The sequence below is a fragment of the Clarias gariepinus genome, chromosome 16, assembly GCF_024256425.1.
Source record: "Clarias gariepinus isolate MV-2021 ecotype Netherlands chromosome 16, CGAR_prim_01v2, whole genome shotgun sequence".
Classification (NCBI taxonomy): domain Eukaryota; kingdom Metazoa; phylum Chordata; class Actinopteri; order Siluriformes; family Clariidae; genus Clarias; species Clarias gariepinus.
The window spans coordinates 16790001-16806770 of NC_071115.1; the positions used below are offsets into that span (position 1 = coordinate 16790001).

Consider the following 16770-nt stretch of genomic DNA (forward strand, 5'->3'; position numbering starts at 1 on the left):
AATCGCCTTTTTGCCCCCCATTCTAGTGTTTGGACTGAACTTCAGCAGATCTTGCTACATTTCGTGCTACACGTCTTACCATTTCTACATGCCTAAATGCATTGTGATTAGATATTTACATTTATGAGCAGTTGAACAGGAGTGCCTAAAGAGTGTAAAAACCATAAGTTAAAAACTCTGCATCTTATCTGCAGATTTGCTAACTTTTTGTAAAGGGCAGAAACCCGAGCTCCAGCCTCAGACAGGATGATGCCTATCCTAGGCAAGTCATCCACAATGTTTGCATCAGTATTATTACACTTAACTAGCTCACTATCTCACTATACTTAATATGTGAGCTTCTATTTTGCACGCCAGAAAGGTTTTTCATTAACTTTCACTTTATCATTTATCCTTAAGGAAGTTTCACACACTGTGTAAAGTTGCACAACAAGTTCCTGAGTTGTTTAACAACTGCTGCACATGCAGATTTTAAATATATTTTATATACAGTATATAGTACTGTGCAGTCTTGTTCTTCAGCCATCCTGAATATATCTTTAGTCCAGTCTGAAAATATATAAAATATTTATGAATATGTGTGTATGTGTGTGTATGTATGTGTATGTGTGTGTGTGTGTGAGTGTGTGTGTGTGTATGTGTATGTGTGTGTATGTGTGTGTATGTGTGTGTGTGTGTGTGTGTGTGTGTGTGTGTGTGTGTGTGTGTGTGTGTGTGTGTGTATAAAGTGTGTGTAAAGTGTGACAGATGATCAGGCTGGTAATTAGTTCACTGCTGATGCTGAGTGGTTGGAACAGACGAGAGGGGAAATGAGGTTGCTGCTGAGGTTGTTACAAATACTGTAAAACATTTGTTTTTATTTGTTAAATTTAATCTACATTTCATTAAATTTACTCTAATATGAAGAAATGAGTAATGGATTTGTATTCCTATTTCTATTTTTTTACATAATAAGACTGTAAGGTTGGCGCGTCTGAATATTAATTAAAGATTTGGTGGACATGAGTTGAGTAATAGAACACATCAAGATGTTTGTTGGAATGTATGTCTGTCTGTGCATAGCTCATGTCAAAACTACTGAACAAATGTAAATATATAAATATTATATATCTGATGGGGTTTTCACGACTGTATAGGCTTTGTTTCATTGCAATCAGCCCCACGTGAAGAGAAGGTTTGCTACTTTATAATTTAAATGGGAAACGACCTTACATCATAGACCTTTAAAGAAGCTCAAAATTTATCAGATGGTTCTGTAGTTTTTTTAATACACGCTTATGAGTGTGCAACTTAAATCTGCTTTATAAACACAATCTCACTTCTTTATTTTGTGTACTTTACAGTAACGTAAACATTTTTGTTCATTCTAAAATGATAAATATATAGCTCTGAGGGAAAAAAATAAGAGACCTATGCATATTAATCAGTTTCTTATGCTTTTTTTATTTTTATTACAGGTGCATGTATTTTGTTTAGCTTTGACTAAATAACATTAAGAAATTTAGTATCTGGTTTAATAACCTCGATTTGCAATTACAGCTTTCATGCGTTTTGGCATGCTCTCCACCAGTTTTTCACATTGCTGTTGGGTAACTTTATACTACTTTTTTTTTTTTTTTTTTTTTTACAAAAAATGCAAACAGCTCAGCTTTGCTTGATGGTTTGTGACCATCCATCTTCCTCTTGATGACATTCCAGAAGTTTTCTGGAGTAAATTGCAGTGGTAGTTGTTTTGTTATTTTCAAGAGCTGTACATATATATTTGGACAAAGTCAATCTACTTTTAGTCTTTAAAGGTTCAAGTTCATGTCAATGCATATGAATAACATTCTTTTTTTGTAGGTAATGAAACATATTTTAGTGTGTGTGTGTGTGTGTGTGTGTGTGTGTGTGTGTGTGTGTGTGTGAGATGATTCATGCTAAATAATGTATTATTTGTAAAAAAAAAAATAAATAATTTTTGGATACTATTATCGTGTGTGTGTGTGTGTGTGTGTGATTTAGGCCACTGTGTGTGACTCTGGTGTTCAGCACTAAAGGGCAGAGGTACTTAAGAGTGGGATTGGCTGTGCCTTTATTCGGGTCTCTGGATTGCCTGCGCAGAATGGTGGCAGATGAGGGCAAGATTTCCCCAGACCAAGTGAGCATACATACACACGCGCACACACACACATAATAGTTCACTTACTTTTACTTTCCTTGGCCCTATATGGATTAAATTGAGTTCCACTATTAAAAAGTGTTATTACTCTACAGAACATCTAGTGCTTTGCTTCTACATTAAAAAGAACAGGCTGTAGTTCTAAATAAACCGGGTTTTATGTGTTCACGTTCAAGCCCACTAAGCTTATTGTCTGGGCCAGGGACAAACCCCCAAGGCAACCCACATATACACAACCTTATTCTTATGCCATATTCAATGTTCCTTAAAGAATGCTGCCATCTAACCTGTCTTCCACCCCGACTTCTTAACCAGTGTGGTGTTGTGACACACAAGATACAAATCCAAAGCCATTATTTTAAGTGTGTAACAATGAGCACAGTGAGTCATGAGACCAAGCAAGCAGTCAAGAGTGCATACAGCAACATATGCTGAAAATCCAACACCGAAAAAATATCTATTCCTGCATTAGTGTCTATACCTCACTGTGTAGTAATGTAGAAGAATAACTAAGATTCAGAAGCCTTGTGTCTCAGGCTGATGCACTTGAGAGCACATGTATGTGAAAGCATGTTGAAAATACAGACATGTCAGAGTGTAAACCGAGTCCCAGCTTCCTCCGTCGGTCCCCGTCATCCTTTCTCTCCTACTATTCAGCTCTCTCCCTTTGTTTATTGTTCAAGTGTGCCAACTGTGCCACTGCCTCTGATATTGAAGTGATAAATCATTCAATTTATTTCAGTTCATTACTACTTGGTGTAGCAGCTGGGTACAAGCACTGAAACAATACGGAGACTGAAGTTTAGTCATTATTGATAGCGCTTTTTGCAGAGCTCAAATGAATGTGCAACGGATTTAGCAGCTCCATTAATGTCCCGTAAGCAGAAATTAGCAGGCAATTAAACATATTTATAAAAGCCATTAATTAAGAGTAAAATTATTTCACACTCACTTATTTTGTTAATAAGTAGTGGGGTTGTGCAGTGGTTAGAACTGTGGCCTCGCTTCTCAACGGTCGAGGAGATACACGATTCTTTCAGGTACTCCAGTTTCCTCCAACAATGCAAGGATTATTGGTATTTCAAAATCGCCTGTAGTGTGTGAGTGTACAGACTGGCACCCCATCCAGGGTGTATCCCGCCTTGTTTCCAAAGTCACCTGGGTGAGACCCTGTATGATATAAATGAGAGAGTGAGCGAATATTTTCAAATAAAAAGCACTTTTTTTAGACTAATATGTCTTCCCTTTTTTTTTTCTCTTTTCCCCTAGGTGATTCTGACTGAAATTTACACTACTGGCTTCCAGCGTTCTTTTTCTGATGATGATGACTTGACCAGCATTGCAGAAAATGATGTCATTTATGCCTTCCAAGCCCCGCCCCTTTACATCAGGGGTGGATCCACTAGAATATCAGGTAACTACAGAAATATAATCACAGACACAGGGATGATGACATTTTGCAGTTATTCACGTGCTGTATTTTTTATTATTGTAAGTGGATCTGTTCTGTCAATGCACAGCGGTTACATAAATAAGAATTTGGAATGAAAGCAGAATATACTGTACACTCTCAGGAAAAGCCAGTTCCTCTCGTCACAAGGGGTGGTACCATTATGTCTACGTCATTTGTGCCTTAAGTTTTTGTATTGTACCTGATATTGTAATTAGCATTTACACTAAAGCTTTAAAGGTACATTGACGATTCAGCTCTATACCTTCAATTACTATTTACTTGATTTCATATTTCCAGGTTAAATCTACATGCTTATACTGTACCCTTAATGGAAACAAAACAAAGTACAGATTGGCACCTTGTCATTTCTGACGGTGTATAATATTTCCAAGGTTTAAATGTAGACTTTTCATCTGTCCGCATCACTTTCATGGAGCACAGCTACCCATTCACACGAGACAGTATAAAACGAGGCAGCATGGCCTTGAGCTCGAGGCACGATCTAGCATTGAAGATCAAACACAGGTTTTTTTTTTTAGGAAGAATAGCAGCTCTTCAGAAATCCATTCATCTCGCATATCAAAGGTACAACACAAAGATTCACCTAAATGCCAACAGTCTACATTTCAAGTAAAGTATCAAATCACTAAACACGCTAGCTGTGAGGTGTGGCCTCCACAGATCAGACTCGTTTGTCCGGCATGTTCCGCAGATGCTTGATCAGATGGAGATCTGGGTTATTCGCAGGCATAACTTATGAACACCTGTCATGTTCCTCAAACCATTTTTCAACTATTCTTGAATAGTTTTTTGCAGTGTGGCAGGGTGCACTATCTGGCTGAAGGATACCAGAGACCATGGTCATTAGTCGATCCTGTTGCAACAAAGGGGTGTATTTGGTCTTCAGCAGTCTTTATTTAGGTGTTATTTGTCGAAGGACCCAAGGTTTTCCAATCAGACCAGGCCACCTTCCATAGCGCCATGGTCCGGTTCTGACACAGTGCTTTCAGCAGTGGACAATCAGCACTCTGTCCTCTCAGTACACGGCGAGTGGCAACGCATTTCGTGTTCTGATATCTTTCGATCGTTGCTTGGGCACTCTTGACCCTGTTGCCAGTTCACCAGTTGTCTTTTCTTTCCGACTTGTCTGTAGCCATCCTGATTTGGCCCTACTGAAATTCGTTAAACTTGCCCATTGTTCCTCCTTCCAAAACAGCAAATTTAAGGAACTGACAGTTTACATACTGCCTAACATATCTCACCCCTTAACAGGGCTATTTAAATAAGACTCCATCTGTCAGTAGTTTTAATGTTATGAAAGTGTAAGAAAAATACATTATTGCTTTTTCTAGGCTGTCAAGGTTATACCGGTATAAGGTTGACTTTGGTATAATGACAGTCGTCTCCTGAGTCTTATCTCAGCACTTATGAATGGCCTGTAGGTCTTGCACATCCCGTTACCACAGACAGACTTGCCTGTGTTGGAGAGGAACAAAGAGCACCAGTATCATTCACTTTAGTAGTTTAGAAACCCCCATTGAACCCCTATACAAAGTGCTAACATTTAAAATGGAAGGTACATAAAAGTGACATAGCATTATGATCTGTTATGACCCTTAATAAGGTGATGTAGTGTTTATAGTGTTCGAAATGGGCTTTGTAACTCATTGTGCATCTGAAATACAAATCACTGCAGTGATAATGTCACCTTATGCACATTACTGTCTCAATATACTGTTTTTAAAATCTCATAAATTGAACACACTTGTTTTTTATTAATATTGTTTTTATAACATTACAGCAAGTTTTCCTGAAAATGCTATTCAGTCTATATGTAAATTTATTTCAGTAAGCATTGACGTAAGTATTTATAAATGTTTTATATCTTTAAGTAGGTTTTATATAGCCATATGAACTAAATATGAATTTCAAAATTAATAACTGATAAACAGCTGAAATAGTATAAATGATTGCATGAAGTGCCTGAATGAACACCACCTTTAAATAATAAAAAAAAAAAAAATGGATGTATTTAAATCAGAGCTGTCTGTGTGACCGTCCCCATGTGGTATACATGACAACCTATTTTTTTTTTCATTTAACACAAACATTACTCATGCACGGCGAAGCCAGGACCGATCCATGTTTTCCTCTACTGTCTACACCAGATATACACACAAACACAGACGTCCTTCTCTCCTGCGTTTGTGCCATTCATAAGTGCCGTGCTTCACTGAAAGACAAACACAGCGTGCATGGCGATGGCGAAGAGACTTTACACCTGCTGAAAGGCCCCCGTAATTACAGCCGGCTCCACTGTATTTACATGCGTGCCTAAACCTGTGGCACATGTTTACTAGGAAGAGACAGATACAAGGAGGCTGGAAGACGGAGTCGGAGACGGAAGGATAGCATTCCGAGCGCGCCAAGTGTTGTTATTCTTAGCTTCTTCCACCCTTCAAGACTTCTGGCTGTCTGAAAGCTGCTCCTGTAATATTGCTCTGCTTAGTGTGTGAAGCCAGCTTGGGTTTTGGGATCGTCCTTTGTCCATTCCTTCGTGGACTGAGACACAGGATAGCCCTATGGGGGGTCCAGGTGTTTAATTAAAGATCTGACAGTTTTGGCTCATGCTGACACTCGGCACAGAGGAGCTCTCAGGCAGCTGTGAGGGGATTTGGACTGACACTCAGTGTTAGTCACTGAAAGAAAAGGGGGACAGGATGAAGGTGATGTGCCATTGATTCTTCAATGTACTTTGATAGAGTTGTGAGGTAATTAATATTATTCATCACGAGGTGTTCGATGCAGGTAACACAGTTGAAAGGTTGTAGTTTATCTACCTTTTTAAAAGTTTCAACACACACACACACACACACACTATTCTCAGTGTTTTATTGCACTGCAAATTTCTTCTCGACTGGGTCCTTTTACCACATGGGACTGTTTGTTCACTTTTAATGAAGTACTGTGTCATTTTTAGAGCCTTGTTGTCATTTTTAGAGCCCCTGCTGCCTGTGACGTAAATCTTAATTGCCGTAAAAAAAAAAACATTTGAACTTAAAGTTAATGTGACCAACAATACAGCTTGTCATGGTACAGACGAAAACTTTGTGAGGGCTCCTGTCTCCCTTACTCAAGGGCCCAGCAGCAGCAAGTTGGTTGGTGGTGGTAGGGTTTGAACCTGGAACCTTCTGCTCAGTAATTCAACGCTCTAACCATTAGGCTTCCTCCTGCTCCATCTCAGTTACATGTGTTTCTTTTCCAAGCTGTTACCACCATGTTTAAAGCAGACAATAGTAGAGGATATGTCCGTTTGGTGTAGCATTAGAAATTACTGAAACTGTTGGAAGAGGGGCTTAAACCTGTTCCAGCATGAAAGCATGCACAAATCAATACGGTTTGACAAGATTAGAATAGAAGAACTCGAGTGAATGACACAGGGTACTAAACTCAACCCCACCGAACACCTTTGGGATGAACTGGAACGCTGAATACATGCCAGGCGTCCTCACCTGGCGTCAGTGCCAAGGCAAAAGGTCTCTCCCCTCATCCGAGGTGAGCATCTCTTACTTTAATATGAGAGAGCCATCTCCATCCCAGCCACTTCACCCTTTTTAGCCAGTATGGATAATGCAAAGAAAATATTTCTCCTGCAAATATGCAGCTGTTATCTCTGCTGGACAGCTCTCCTACTCGATGCATCCTGAAACGAGACGCGCCCTTGAAATGGTTTTAAATTAAAGCCAAAATGTGGGCACAACTCTGACTGTGCTCATGCGTAGATTTTATTGCCAAAATTAGCAACCCAGGTATTCAAACATCTAGGTATATAATAACAGGCATTCATTAAATGCAAAAACACAACAATATTGAAATTGTTTAATGGTACCTTTTTTTATTGTTTTGTTTTTCTTTAGCATATTGGTGTAAACTGTGTGTTTGCTAGAGCTGACCCATGTATACTATTGTATTGCGTTGTCATAGTGGTATTTTACTGGAAGTGTGATTTGCTGGCCTGTGGCTTACATTTTATGTATAAATTTGAACAGCTCTTTAATGTTGCATTGTGTTACTGAAGGCAACATCCTTCAAGAATCCCCCCAACACCCCTCAGTATATGTGAGTATGTACAGTAGGACATTGCAATAAAAAAAATTATATGTGTATGTATAGAGATGCATACCTGGCCACATGCCATGAAAGTCATATGACCCTCAATCATTTTGATTTTATGTCTAACATGAGAAGGAAATGGACAAATGGCAGCACATTGACCTGATTTAAAGAACCACTAGAACACTTTATTGCAATAGACCAGGAGACCCTTCTGTGTTATCATGAACGTGCTTCATCTCTCAAATCTGTCCAGAATGACTTGGAAGTTAATCGTGCAGATTGTTGTGCATTGATGTATTGAAGGAAGCACGTGCTGTTTTTAATATATATATATATATATACAAGAGCGAATGAAGGTTTTGCTGACAAAATGATATATTCTAAGCACTGGATATTATGTTGTTTTATATATTTATCCTTAAACTGGATTGATAAAGATTGGAAAAAAAGGCATCTGTTCAGATTCAGTGAACTCGGACTACATTTACATTTAGGCATTTGGCAGACGCTCTTATCCAGAGCGACTTACTTTTTTTTTTTTTTTATCTCATTACACATCCGAGCAGTTCAGGGTTAAGGGCCTTGCTCAAGGGCCCAACAGTGGCAACTTAGTGGTTGTGGGATTTGAACCTGGGATCTTCTGAACTAAAAAAAAAAAAAAAAAATGTATAAAAAATTTTTTTTAAAATGTGTTTGAGTTACTGTAGTCTTTCTGTCAGCTCCAAACCAGTCTGGCCGTTCCCCTGTGACTTCTCAGATTGACAATGCACTAGTGTGTATGAACTCTGTAGACTGTTGTTGATGGAAATGTTCTAATGGAGGAAAGTATCGGTAGTTGCTTTGCTAATGTACACCAGAAAGCATGTAGCCGGAATTGCACTACTTGGCCAAGGAAATGTCCCGCAAGGATTAAATTATTGGCCTGCATCAAGGAAAGAAATTAAAATGTTAAGAAAATTAAGGTTAAAAACAGTCTAGCACATTATTATAACCTGGTTGGATAGTGCTGAACCATGAAATGAAAAAAAATAATCAACGACCATGATTGGAGATCATTTAAAATCTGGGTTAAGGTGCATCATAGCTATGTTTAATAGTGAAATTAAGAGCATTTCCACACACTCAGTTTGTAACTGAACAGCTGTGCGGCCGTAAGAAAATAAGTTGTTAATGAGGCTAATCAGAAAAGGCTACAGTTTGCACAAAGATTGGAGTTTGGAGCAATGGAAAAGGTCATGTGGTCTGATGAGTCCAGATTGACCATGTTAAAGAGCGATGGGCGCGTCAGGGTGAAGTGATTCACCCATCATGCATAGTACCCAAAGCTCCAGCCTCAGGAAGCGGTGGTATGATCTGGGGTTGCTTCAGTTGGTCAGGTCTAGACTCAGTAATGTTATGTGGCTAAAGTCAGCTGACTAACTGAATGTACTGAATGATCACGTTATCACATCAATTCATTTTTTTTTTCATCCCTGATGGCACAGGCATATGGCAGAACCCAACTTAGTTCTTGGAGCGTAAGGAATAATTTTTCACACATGAATTGGCCACCACATTGTGCGCTATAATCAAAACTGAAGGCAGTTGAACAAAATATTAGTGTGCAACGTTTTATGGCCCACACGTTGTTTTGTGATTCAGTGATATTCTGGGTTTAACACCTGCATTTGTATTCGACAAACAGTCATTTGTTGTTCCATTTCGAGACTGTCAAAACTCTCACAAAGGATTCATAAAGAAAGGACATATACAGTCTTTCTGAAAAATCTGCTGTTATCACTTTGCTTACATAAAATCAAGGTTGCTCCTAAGCAAACTTTACTCTAGGCAGTTTATTAAGCAGATTTTTCACACCTTGTGTGAATAATGAGAGTACATAACAAGTCTCGAATGAGTCAGTTAACAGAAGCGGTCGTGAGATGTCCTGACTCTAATTTGTCTTCTCTTCCCTGTCTCAGGCTACCACCACAGTCTCCCGTCTTCCCCTTACTCCTCGTCTGGGCCCGAGGCTCAGAGACTGGCTGCGTCTGGGGCTCTCTCCTCCGAGTTCCTCAACCACGGGGGTGGAACAGCAAAGATTCTCCTGCTGGTGTGTAACGCAGCTGGAGCAGGTCAACAAGCTGTAAGGTGAGGCATGTAGAACCACTTGTACACTATTTTACACCTAATGTACGGTATGCTGTGCACATTTCGTCTCTGTGATGTGAAACCCCAATCACTCACTTTAGAAAAAGACATGTGCATGTGCAGACTTTTAGACAAGTTAAAATCTCCTGTGTTACATTTTTCTGGAAGCCTTTTTTTGAGATCCAAACTTGTTGCAGCTCTTAAACTGTACCTGATTTGCATGTGACGATATTTGTTATTTGTTAATTAACTGCATGCACTGAGATTCTTTGTCAGTCAGGGCATTCATTGGGGAGTAATACAATATAATATAGATGAAACCCGGACTGTAGAAAGTCAGTAATAATCTGATGTGACATATTACCTGGTGTACCCGATGCGAGAAAAAAGGAATATGGATCGACTTTTATCCTAGTTGCATTGTCAGTTCTTGAAACGTTTCGGATGAACTTGAGTTAGTAGCGTGAACCATCAGCTAGCCTTTAGTCAAATTCCAGTAAGCTTAAGATCAAGAGTCCCCTGTCATTTCCTTTCTACTCCTAGTAACAGAGGAATAAAAAAGAAAACAAGAAAGAGAGAAGATCGTTGTAAAGGAGGGTGTTCATCAAGTGAACATTTGTGAAGAAACTTCAAGTCGTCCTTTTATGCTATTGATAGACCTTTCAGCCTATAAGGAGAAATTCATGAAATTCAAAGAACTGACGAATCAGGAAAACAGGTTAATGTATAATGAAGGGACAGAAGATGGCCATTATTTAGTATGCATGAATTATTTACATGCAAGAAAAAATAAGATAATGTGTAAAAAGAAAGGTTAGTACTTTCATGTGAGGGTTCGGTTGCAGCCTCTCAATGGAGTGCACGGAGTTTGTCCCGTGCTTGGTGGGTTTCCTCCAGGTACACCAGTTTTCTCCCACTGTTTCACAGAGTGGTTGTGTGCCCTGCAATCGTCTGGCACTTTGTCCAAGGTGTTCCCCAGCTAGTGCCCTGATGTGATCCTGTACAGGATAAGGGACAAGTGAGGGAACAAGTTAGTTAGTAATTCTTTCTGTGAGTGTTAAGATGTGATGGCACTGATATCAATGCAATGATGTCTAATGCCTTGGCTAACTACTGATCTACAAAATATCAAGCATAACAGCGTTAATGTGATGACATCCTGATTATTATTCTGAGTTAGAACCAAAACATTCAGATGAGGAGGTGAGGAACCTAAACAGAAAAGAGATCAGTGGTTTGTCAAATGGAATTATGGATATATAGGTAACTATTTACCAAAGACATGATGATGAAACAAGTTTAAACCAAAAGAGACAACTCACACTTTACTTGTTAACAGGGCTGTAGTGAAGCGAAACACACTTAAATGGCAAATATGCAACTCTTAGATTTGTGAATTATAGTTTACCTATTAACGGCACAGTGACATAGTAGTTAGCACTTTCGCCCTGCACCTCCAGGTTCCGGGTTCGAGTCCCGCCTTGGGTCTGTATGCATGGAGTTTTCATGTTCTCAGAAACATCTGCTTAGGCGTGTACAGAACTCACCAAGCATGTTCTCTCCATGCTTGGTGGGTTTTCTTCAGGTACTCCGGTTTCCTCCCACAGACCAAAGACATGCATATTAGGCTAATTGGCTTTTCCAAATTGCCCATAGTGTGTGAATGAGTGTGTTAGTGTGTGTCTGTGTGTGTGCCCTGCATTAAATTGGCATCTAGTCCAGGGTGCCCTACGTCTCCTGGGTTAGGCTCCAGGCCCCCTGCGACCCTGTACACATGATAAAGCGGTATAGGAGGTGAGTAAGTGAGTGAGTGTTTACCTACTGTACCTCTGACTCCGTTATTCCTAGAACAGCCTTTCAACAGCTCAAGTTATTCATATTGTTTTACCAGATCAAACCATAGTGTATTCTGTATTACTCTGCTTAATCAGTATTTACAGTACCTCAGCTGTCTACTGTGACCAATGACATCATCGCTTGTGTGAGCCAGTCGGATCAGTTAATGTTTGACAACATGGATACTTCTCGACTAATAATTATAGTCCTATGGATAGTGACCTTGGTGTTTATGTGCATGTGTGTGTATGTTAATTACATGTTGACATGCAAATGTATGCACTGCTTACTCCAAAAACAAATGTCCCCTTTGGGACAATAAAGTATATCTTAGGTTATCTTATATTATATGGAAATGGCAAGCTTCGTTCTGTCGATGCCGGCAAAAGACCTCGAATACAAAGTGAGAAAAACATCATCATCATAAGACTGTGGTGTGAATATGCTTTTATATTATTATACGACTAGCCAGGCAGTGATGTGATTTATAGTTTTTATAATAATCAACTTTTTTTTCTCATTGAAGTGCATGATGGATTGTTCAGTTGTTTGACTTGCGGCTTCTAAACCGCCTTTCATTAGTTTTTTATTCTAAATGGTGTTTAATATCAAAGTTTATATACTTCTATGTGCTACTATGTCTATTCCTTTCATGCTTTTTTTAAACAATGAATAGATATATGGATAGATAATTCCAATAGCTAGATTGATTGATTGTTAGATTGATGATTGATTGATTGATTGATTAATTGATTGATTGATTGATTGATTTTACTGTGGTACGTCATGGTCCACCTGTGCCCTGATGTGATCACACAATTTTGTAGTTTACCTGCCTCTTTTTTACAACTACAGCCCTGCTTATTTAATAATCAATATCGAGTGTGAGCCAGATGTAGGTACAGGAGAAGCCACAGGAAATAACATGGCTCGATGACATCTGAAATTACCGTTCAGTTCACTGCAGCTATAGCTCATCACACAGACAGCTCCTGGGACTCGCTGCTAAATGAATGTAATCTGCATGAGGTGAAAATTGCTATTTTAAGGTTGTGAAATGGTGAGCAATCAAAAACACACACGGGTGCTGTGGGCGTTGCTCTAGCAGCCAGTTAGCATAAAACTGGTTGTTCAGATATTTTCCAAACTCCCAAATGAGCTATCTAGCTATATATGACATTTGGAGGCATCCGGAGATGTCCAAACACACTAGGGGTTTTGTGTGACTTGTATTCATGTTTGGCCAAAAAAGCTTGTTTCTTTTACTGCCTTGTGTTAAATGGCAGTATATATCTCCACACACTAAATGGGCTTCAGTTTAGTTATGACAGGGAGCGAGGCATATCTGCATTATTGGATGTTGTGGAAAGCTGTCAGGTCCTTCAGCACACTCCCGCACTGACTTCCTGTTTTGACGTCAACATTTAAATCACCTGTGAAAATCATTCCAGGTTCACATGTCTGTGGGCTTATCTCTGATGACAAAAAGGTCAGCAGGTCACATGTCGGCTAAGAAGATTTATACACACTCCAGGAAAAGAAAAACTTTTATTATAACATTTAAAAGTTATATATTCCAAATAATATATCATAGTATTTTTCTTTTTCTGAAGTGTGTATACCATTTGGCACCTGGCAAAACTGACTTTATCAAGCCCACCACCAAAAAATGTGATCGTTCACTCCTGATTTGTTACAGGCAGAAGAATAGAGTGCAAAACTACAAAACGGACGCTAGTATTTGGCTAGTTGGACTTGTTTCATAATTCTTTGTTTGTTCTAACCTCCAAAATATATACAGTACAGCATAAGCCACATCTCGTCTGGATCCGTAGGCAAAATGTGTTTAAAAGCATAAATTACCTCATATGCTCAAATTAGTGGCCTCAGGCTTCATGGCACTTGTTTGTTCGCTGAATACAAGAACATTTCTTAATGTATCAGAACTGATGGTGTTGCATGCGGAGACGAGTTCCTATTTTAGCGCAACGATTGTTTTGAGCCGATTCTGGTAGATTACTGACTTCAGATGACCCCAAATAAAAAGTTGAATGGGTTTAAGCATGGTTGTAGTTCTGTTTTAAAGCCTTCTTGGGTCTGAATTAAACTGAATGTACAATTTCATAAAATGAAAAATGCATACAGTGGTGTGAAAAAGTGTTTGCCCCCTTACTGATTTCTTATTTTTTTGCATGTTTGTCACACTTTAAGGTTTCAGATCATCAAACACATTTAAATATTAGTCAAAGATTACACAAGTAAACAAATCATGCAGTTTTAAAATGAAGGTTTTTATTTTTCAGGGAAAACAAAATCCAAAACTACATAGCCCTGTGCATATCCATCTGCAGCAAGTCCATTTCTGAATGGCTGAAGAAAATCAAAATAAAGACTTTAGCGAAAAAAGTCAAAGTCCTGACCTAAATTCAATTAAGATGCTGTGACTTGACCTTAAAAAGGCGTTTCATGCTTGAAAACCCTCCAATGTGGCTGAATTACAACAATCCTGCAAAGATGAGTGGGCCAAAATTCCCCCACAGCGCTGTAACAGACCCATTGCGAGTTATCGAAAACGCTTGATTGCAGTTGTTGCTGCTAAGGGTGGCCCAACCAGTTATTAGGTTTAGGGAGCAAACACTTTTTCACACAGGGCTAAGTAGTTTTGGATTTTGTTTTACCTTAATTTAAAAACTGCATGGTGTGGTTACTTGTTATTTTTGATTAATATTTAAATGTGTTTGATGATCTGAAACATTAAAGTGTGACAAACATGCAAACAAATAAGAAATCAGTAAGGGGGCAAACACTTTTTCACACCACTGTATGTCTGTATGTATATATACAGTAAATATATACCTTCCAATAGGAAAAATACATAGAACATCACAGATATGTTCAGGCATGGTGATGTTCTTCAGAAGAACTGACAGAGTGATCTTCTATCCGTCCTCTCCCTTTTTCCACCTCAGTCCTTCTCTCGTTGCCTAAAATTACACACCACGAGTACATGTCAGAGAGTGCTTTCTTTTAAAATCAGTAGAGAGCAAGATGAAGGGAGGGGAAAGGCATCAGAACAGTTTATGGTTTGTTGTAGTTCATCACAGCATGGAACCACTGCAACTTTTACCGGCAGCGTGAAACTACCCAGCATTTTTCCCCACTCCTTTCAGACCGACTGGCTGTGCTCATCAGGAACACTCTTTCAAGACATTTCCTCTTTCATGCAAACGATATCCCGAGCCCGAGGATGATTCAGCAAATGCCACCTTGATTCACTGGAAGTTTTTAACCATCATTATGAGACTCGTGAAGCTTGAGGCTGCTAGATGCTCGATACTCGGGATAGAGAACTAACCTGAGAACACTTGCTGAAAAATCAAACCAATGGAAGAAGCATCAAAGCGTATGAGAGCAGAGGAAAAAGAGGTGCAAGGGACATCATGTGTAACTGTATCAGCTGTGTATCCTGGCACACAGAACCACATAGACTTGGACAGGGTTATCCTTTGACTTTGAATACGACTAAACTCAGGACACTATATGAAGGTCATTTCACTTATAAAGAGACACATTACTGAAAACAATATGCAAGCAGTGATTTGGGGATTAAACTGAAAGACGGTGTTCTTGACCCTGTCTGATTGTTTTTCCCATACAAAGTGTGTTTAAAATCATGACATGAACGAAGGAATATTTCGACAGGCCGAGAGTAAGAATCGATATAAGTGAGGACCTTTTCAAGTGCAACATGGAATGAAGCAATACAATCTGATCTCCCTGTTTTTATTTATTCTGCTTATTGAATCTCTGAGCCAGCCCGCAAGATCGAATGAAGATATTAACAGTGACGTTGAACGGAAGCTCACATTATTCACAGATTACGCTTTGGTGTTTCTGGAACAGTCTGTTCATTCGTTTCAGATCGTAGTCACAGTCCTGAAAGATCTGGTTACATATCAGCCTTAAAACACAAAGTGGCCTCGATGTACAGTAGGTAAAGGGTTTGAGTTTTTTTCCCTGTATTTTTCTCCTGTTTTTTTCTTCCTCTTTCTTCTAACCACTAGCTATTTTTACCTCATGACACCAGAGCTACCCATCGGCGAGTGTGAGGGTTAGTACAGGTTTCCACCGAGACACAAAGACATCCGCTGTAGCTTTCTGCTTAAATGCTGCTTATGCAACACCATGCAGATGAACATGCATGGAGATAAGGGAAAAAAAAAAAAAATTCTCTCTAGCAAGTGTCCCTCTGAATTGACAAGAAGCGCAGGGCTAGTTGTGCATTTTTGTACCCAAAATGCACAACTAATTATCCTCTCTTGGTCTCTCAGTCGTGTATGGCTAGATCGGTGTCAGGGTTAAACCTCTCAATCTAGATTGTTGCCTATGCATTAATATTAAACCTCGCCTCTGTTTCCACATAGGTTTGGTCCTCCATTCCTGATGAGAGAGGACAGGTCAGTGTCATGGGATCAGCTGCAGCAGAGCATCCTCAGTAAGCTCTACTACCTGATGATTAGTGGAGCACAGCCACAGGTAAACAGTTCCCTTTAAATATACTGTCTGAGGGTTCGAAGTTCAAGTCAAGCCAGGACTTGCGGTGGGATTTCAAATTGGGATTAACAGAAGACTTTTACAATAAGAACGTTATGGTGGTGAGACTCTTTGATGCAGTAACACAATTTAGGAGTACAATCGTTTTAACAAAAGTTGTATGTCCGTGAATGATAATCCCGGCCAGGGTGGCCCGGAGACCACTACAGGGCGCATCTGTTTTTGGAAACGCAAACACAATCATTCACAAACACCTGCATTTCTGTAAGGTGAGTACAACGCTGGGTACCGAGAGAGATCTCTGGCTTCGCTAATCTGCAGGGAGTTAAAGGAACGGATGGCCAGGATGTACGATCATGTATCCAGTGTTATTCTGCACAATCAAAAGTCCCGGTTGGACTTGAACGCCCCTCGTGAATTAACTTTACTGACACAATGATATGTTTGACGCTCAGCTGTCAAAGTATTTTAAACTTTCTGTATCCGCAATATTTTAGTAAAATTTCTGGTTATAAAAATTCCT

General features: G+C 39.3%; 1 protein-coding gene across 1 annotated transcript in view; it reads left to right on the top strand.

The window, feature by feature from the left end:
* The window catches only part of usp43b (ubiquitin specific peptidase 43b), a 99135-nt gene that overhangs the window by 67196 nt on the left and 15169 nt on the right, over window positions 1-16770 (top strand). The window contains exons 5-8 of the mRNA XM_053514021.1: window positions 2005-2140; window positions 3431-3575; window positions 9689-9857; window positions 16118-16229. Of these exons, the coding sequence (XP_053369996.1) occupies window positions 2005-2140; window positions 3431-3575; window positions 9689-9857; window positions 16118-16229 (562 nt within the window). The remainder of the gene's footprint in view (window positions 1-2004; window positions 2141-3430; window positions 3576-9688; window positions 9858-16117; window positions 16230-16770) is intronic.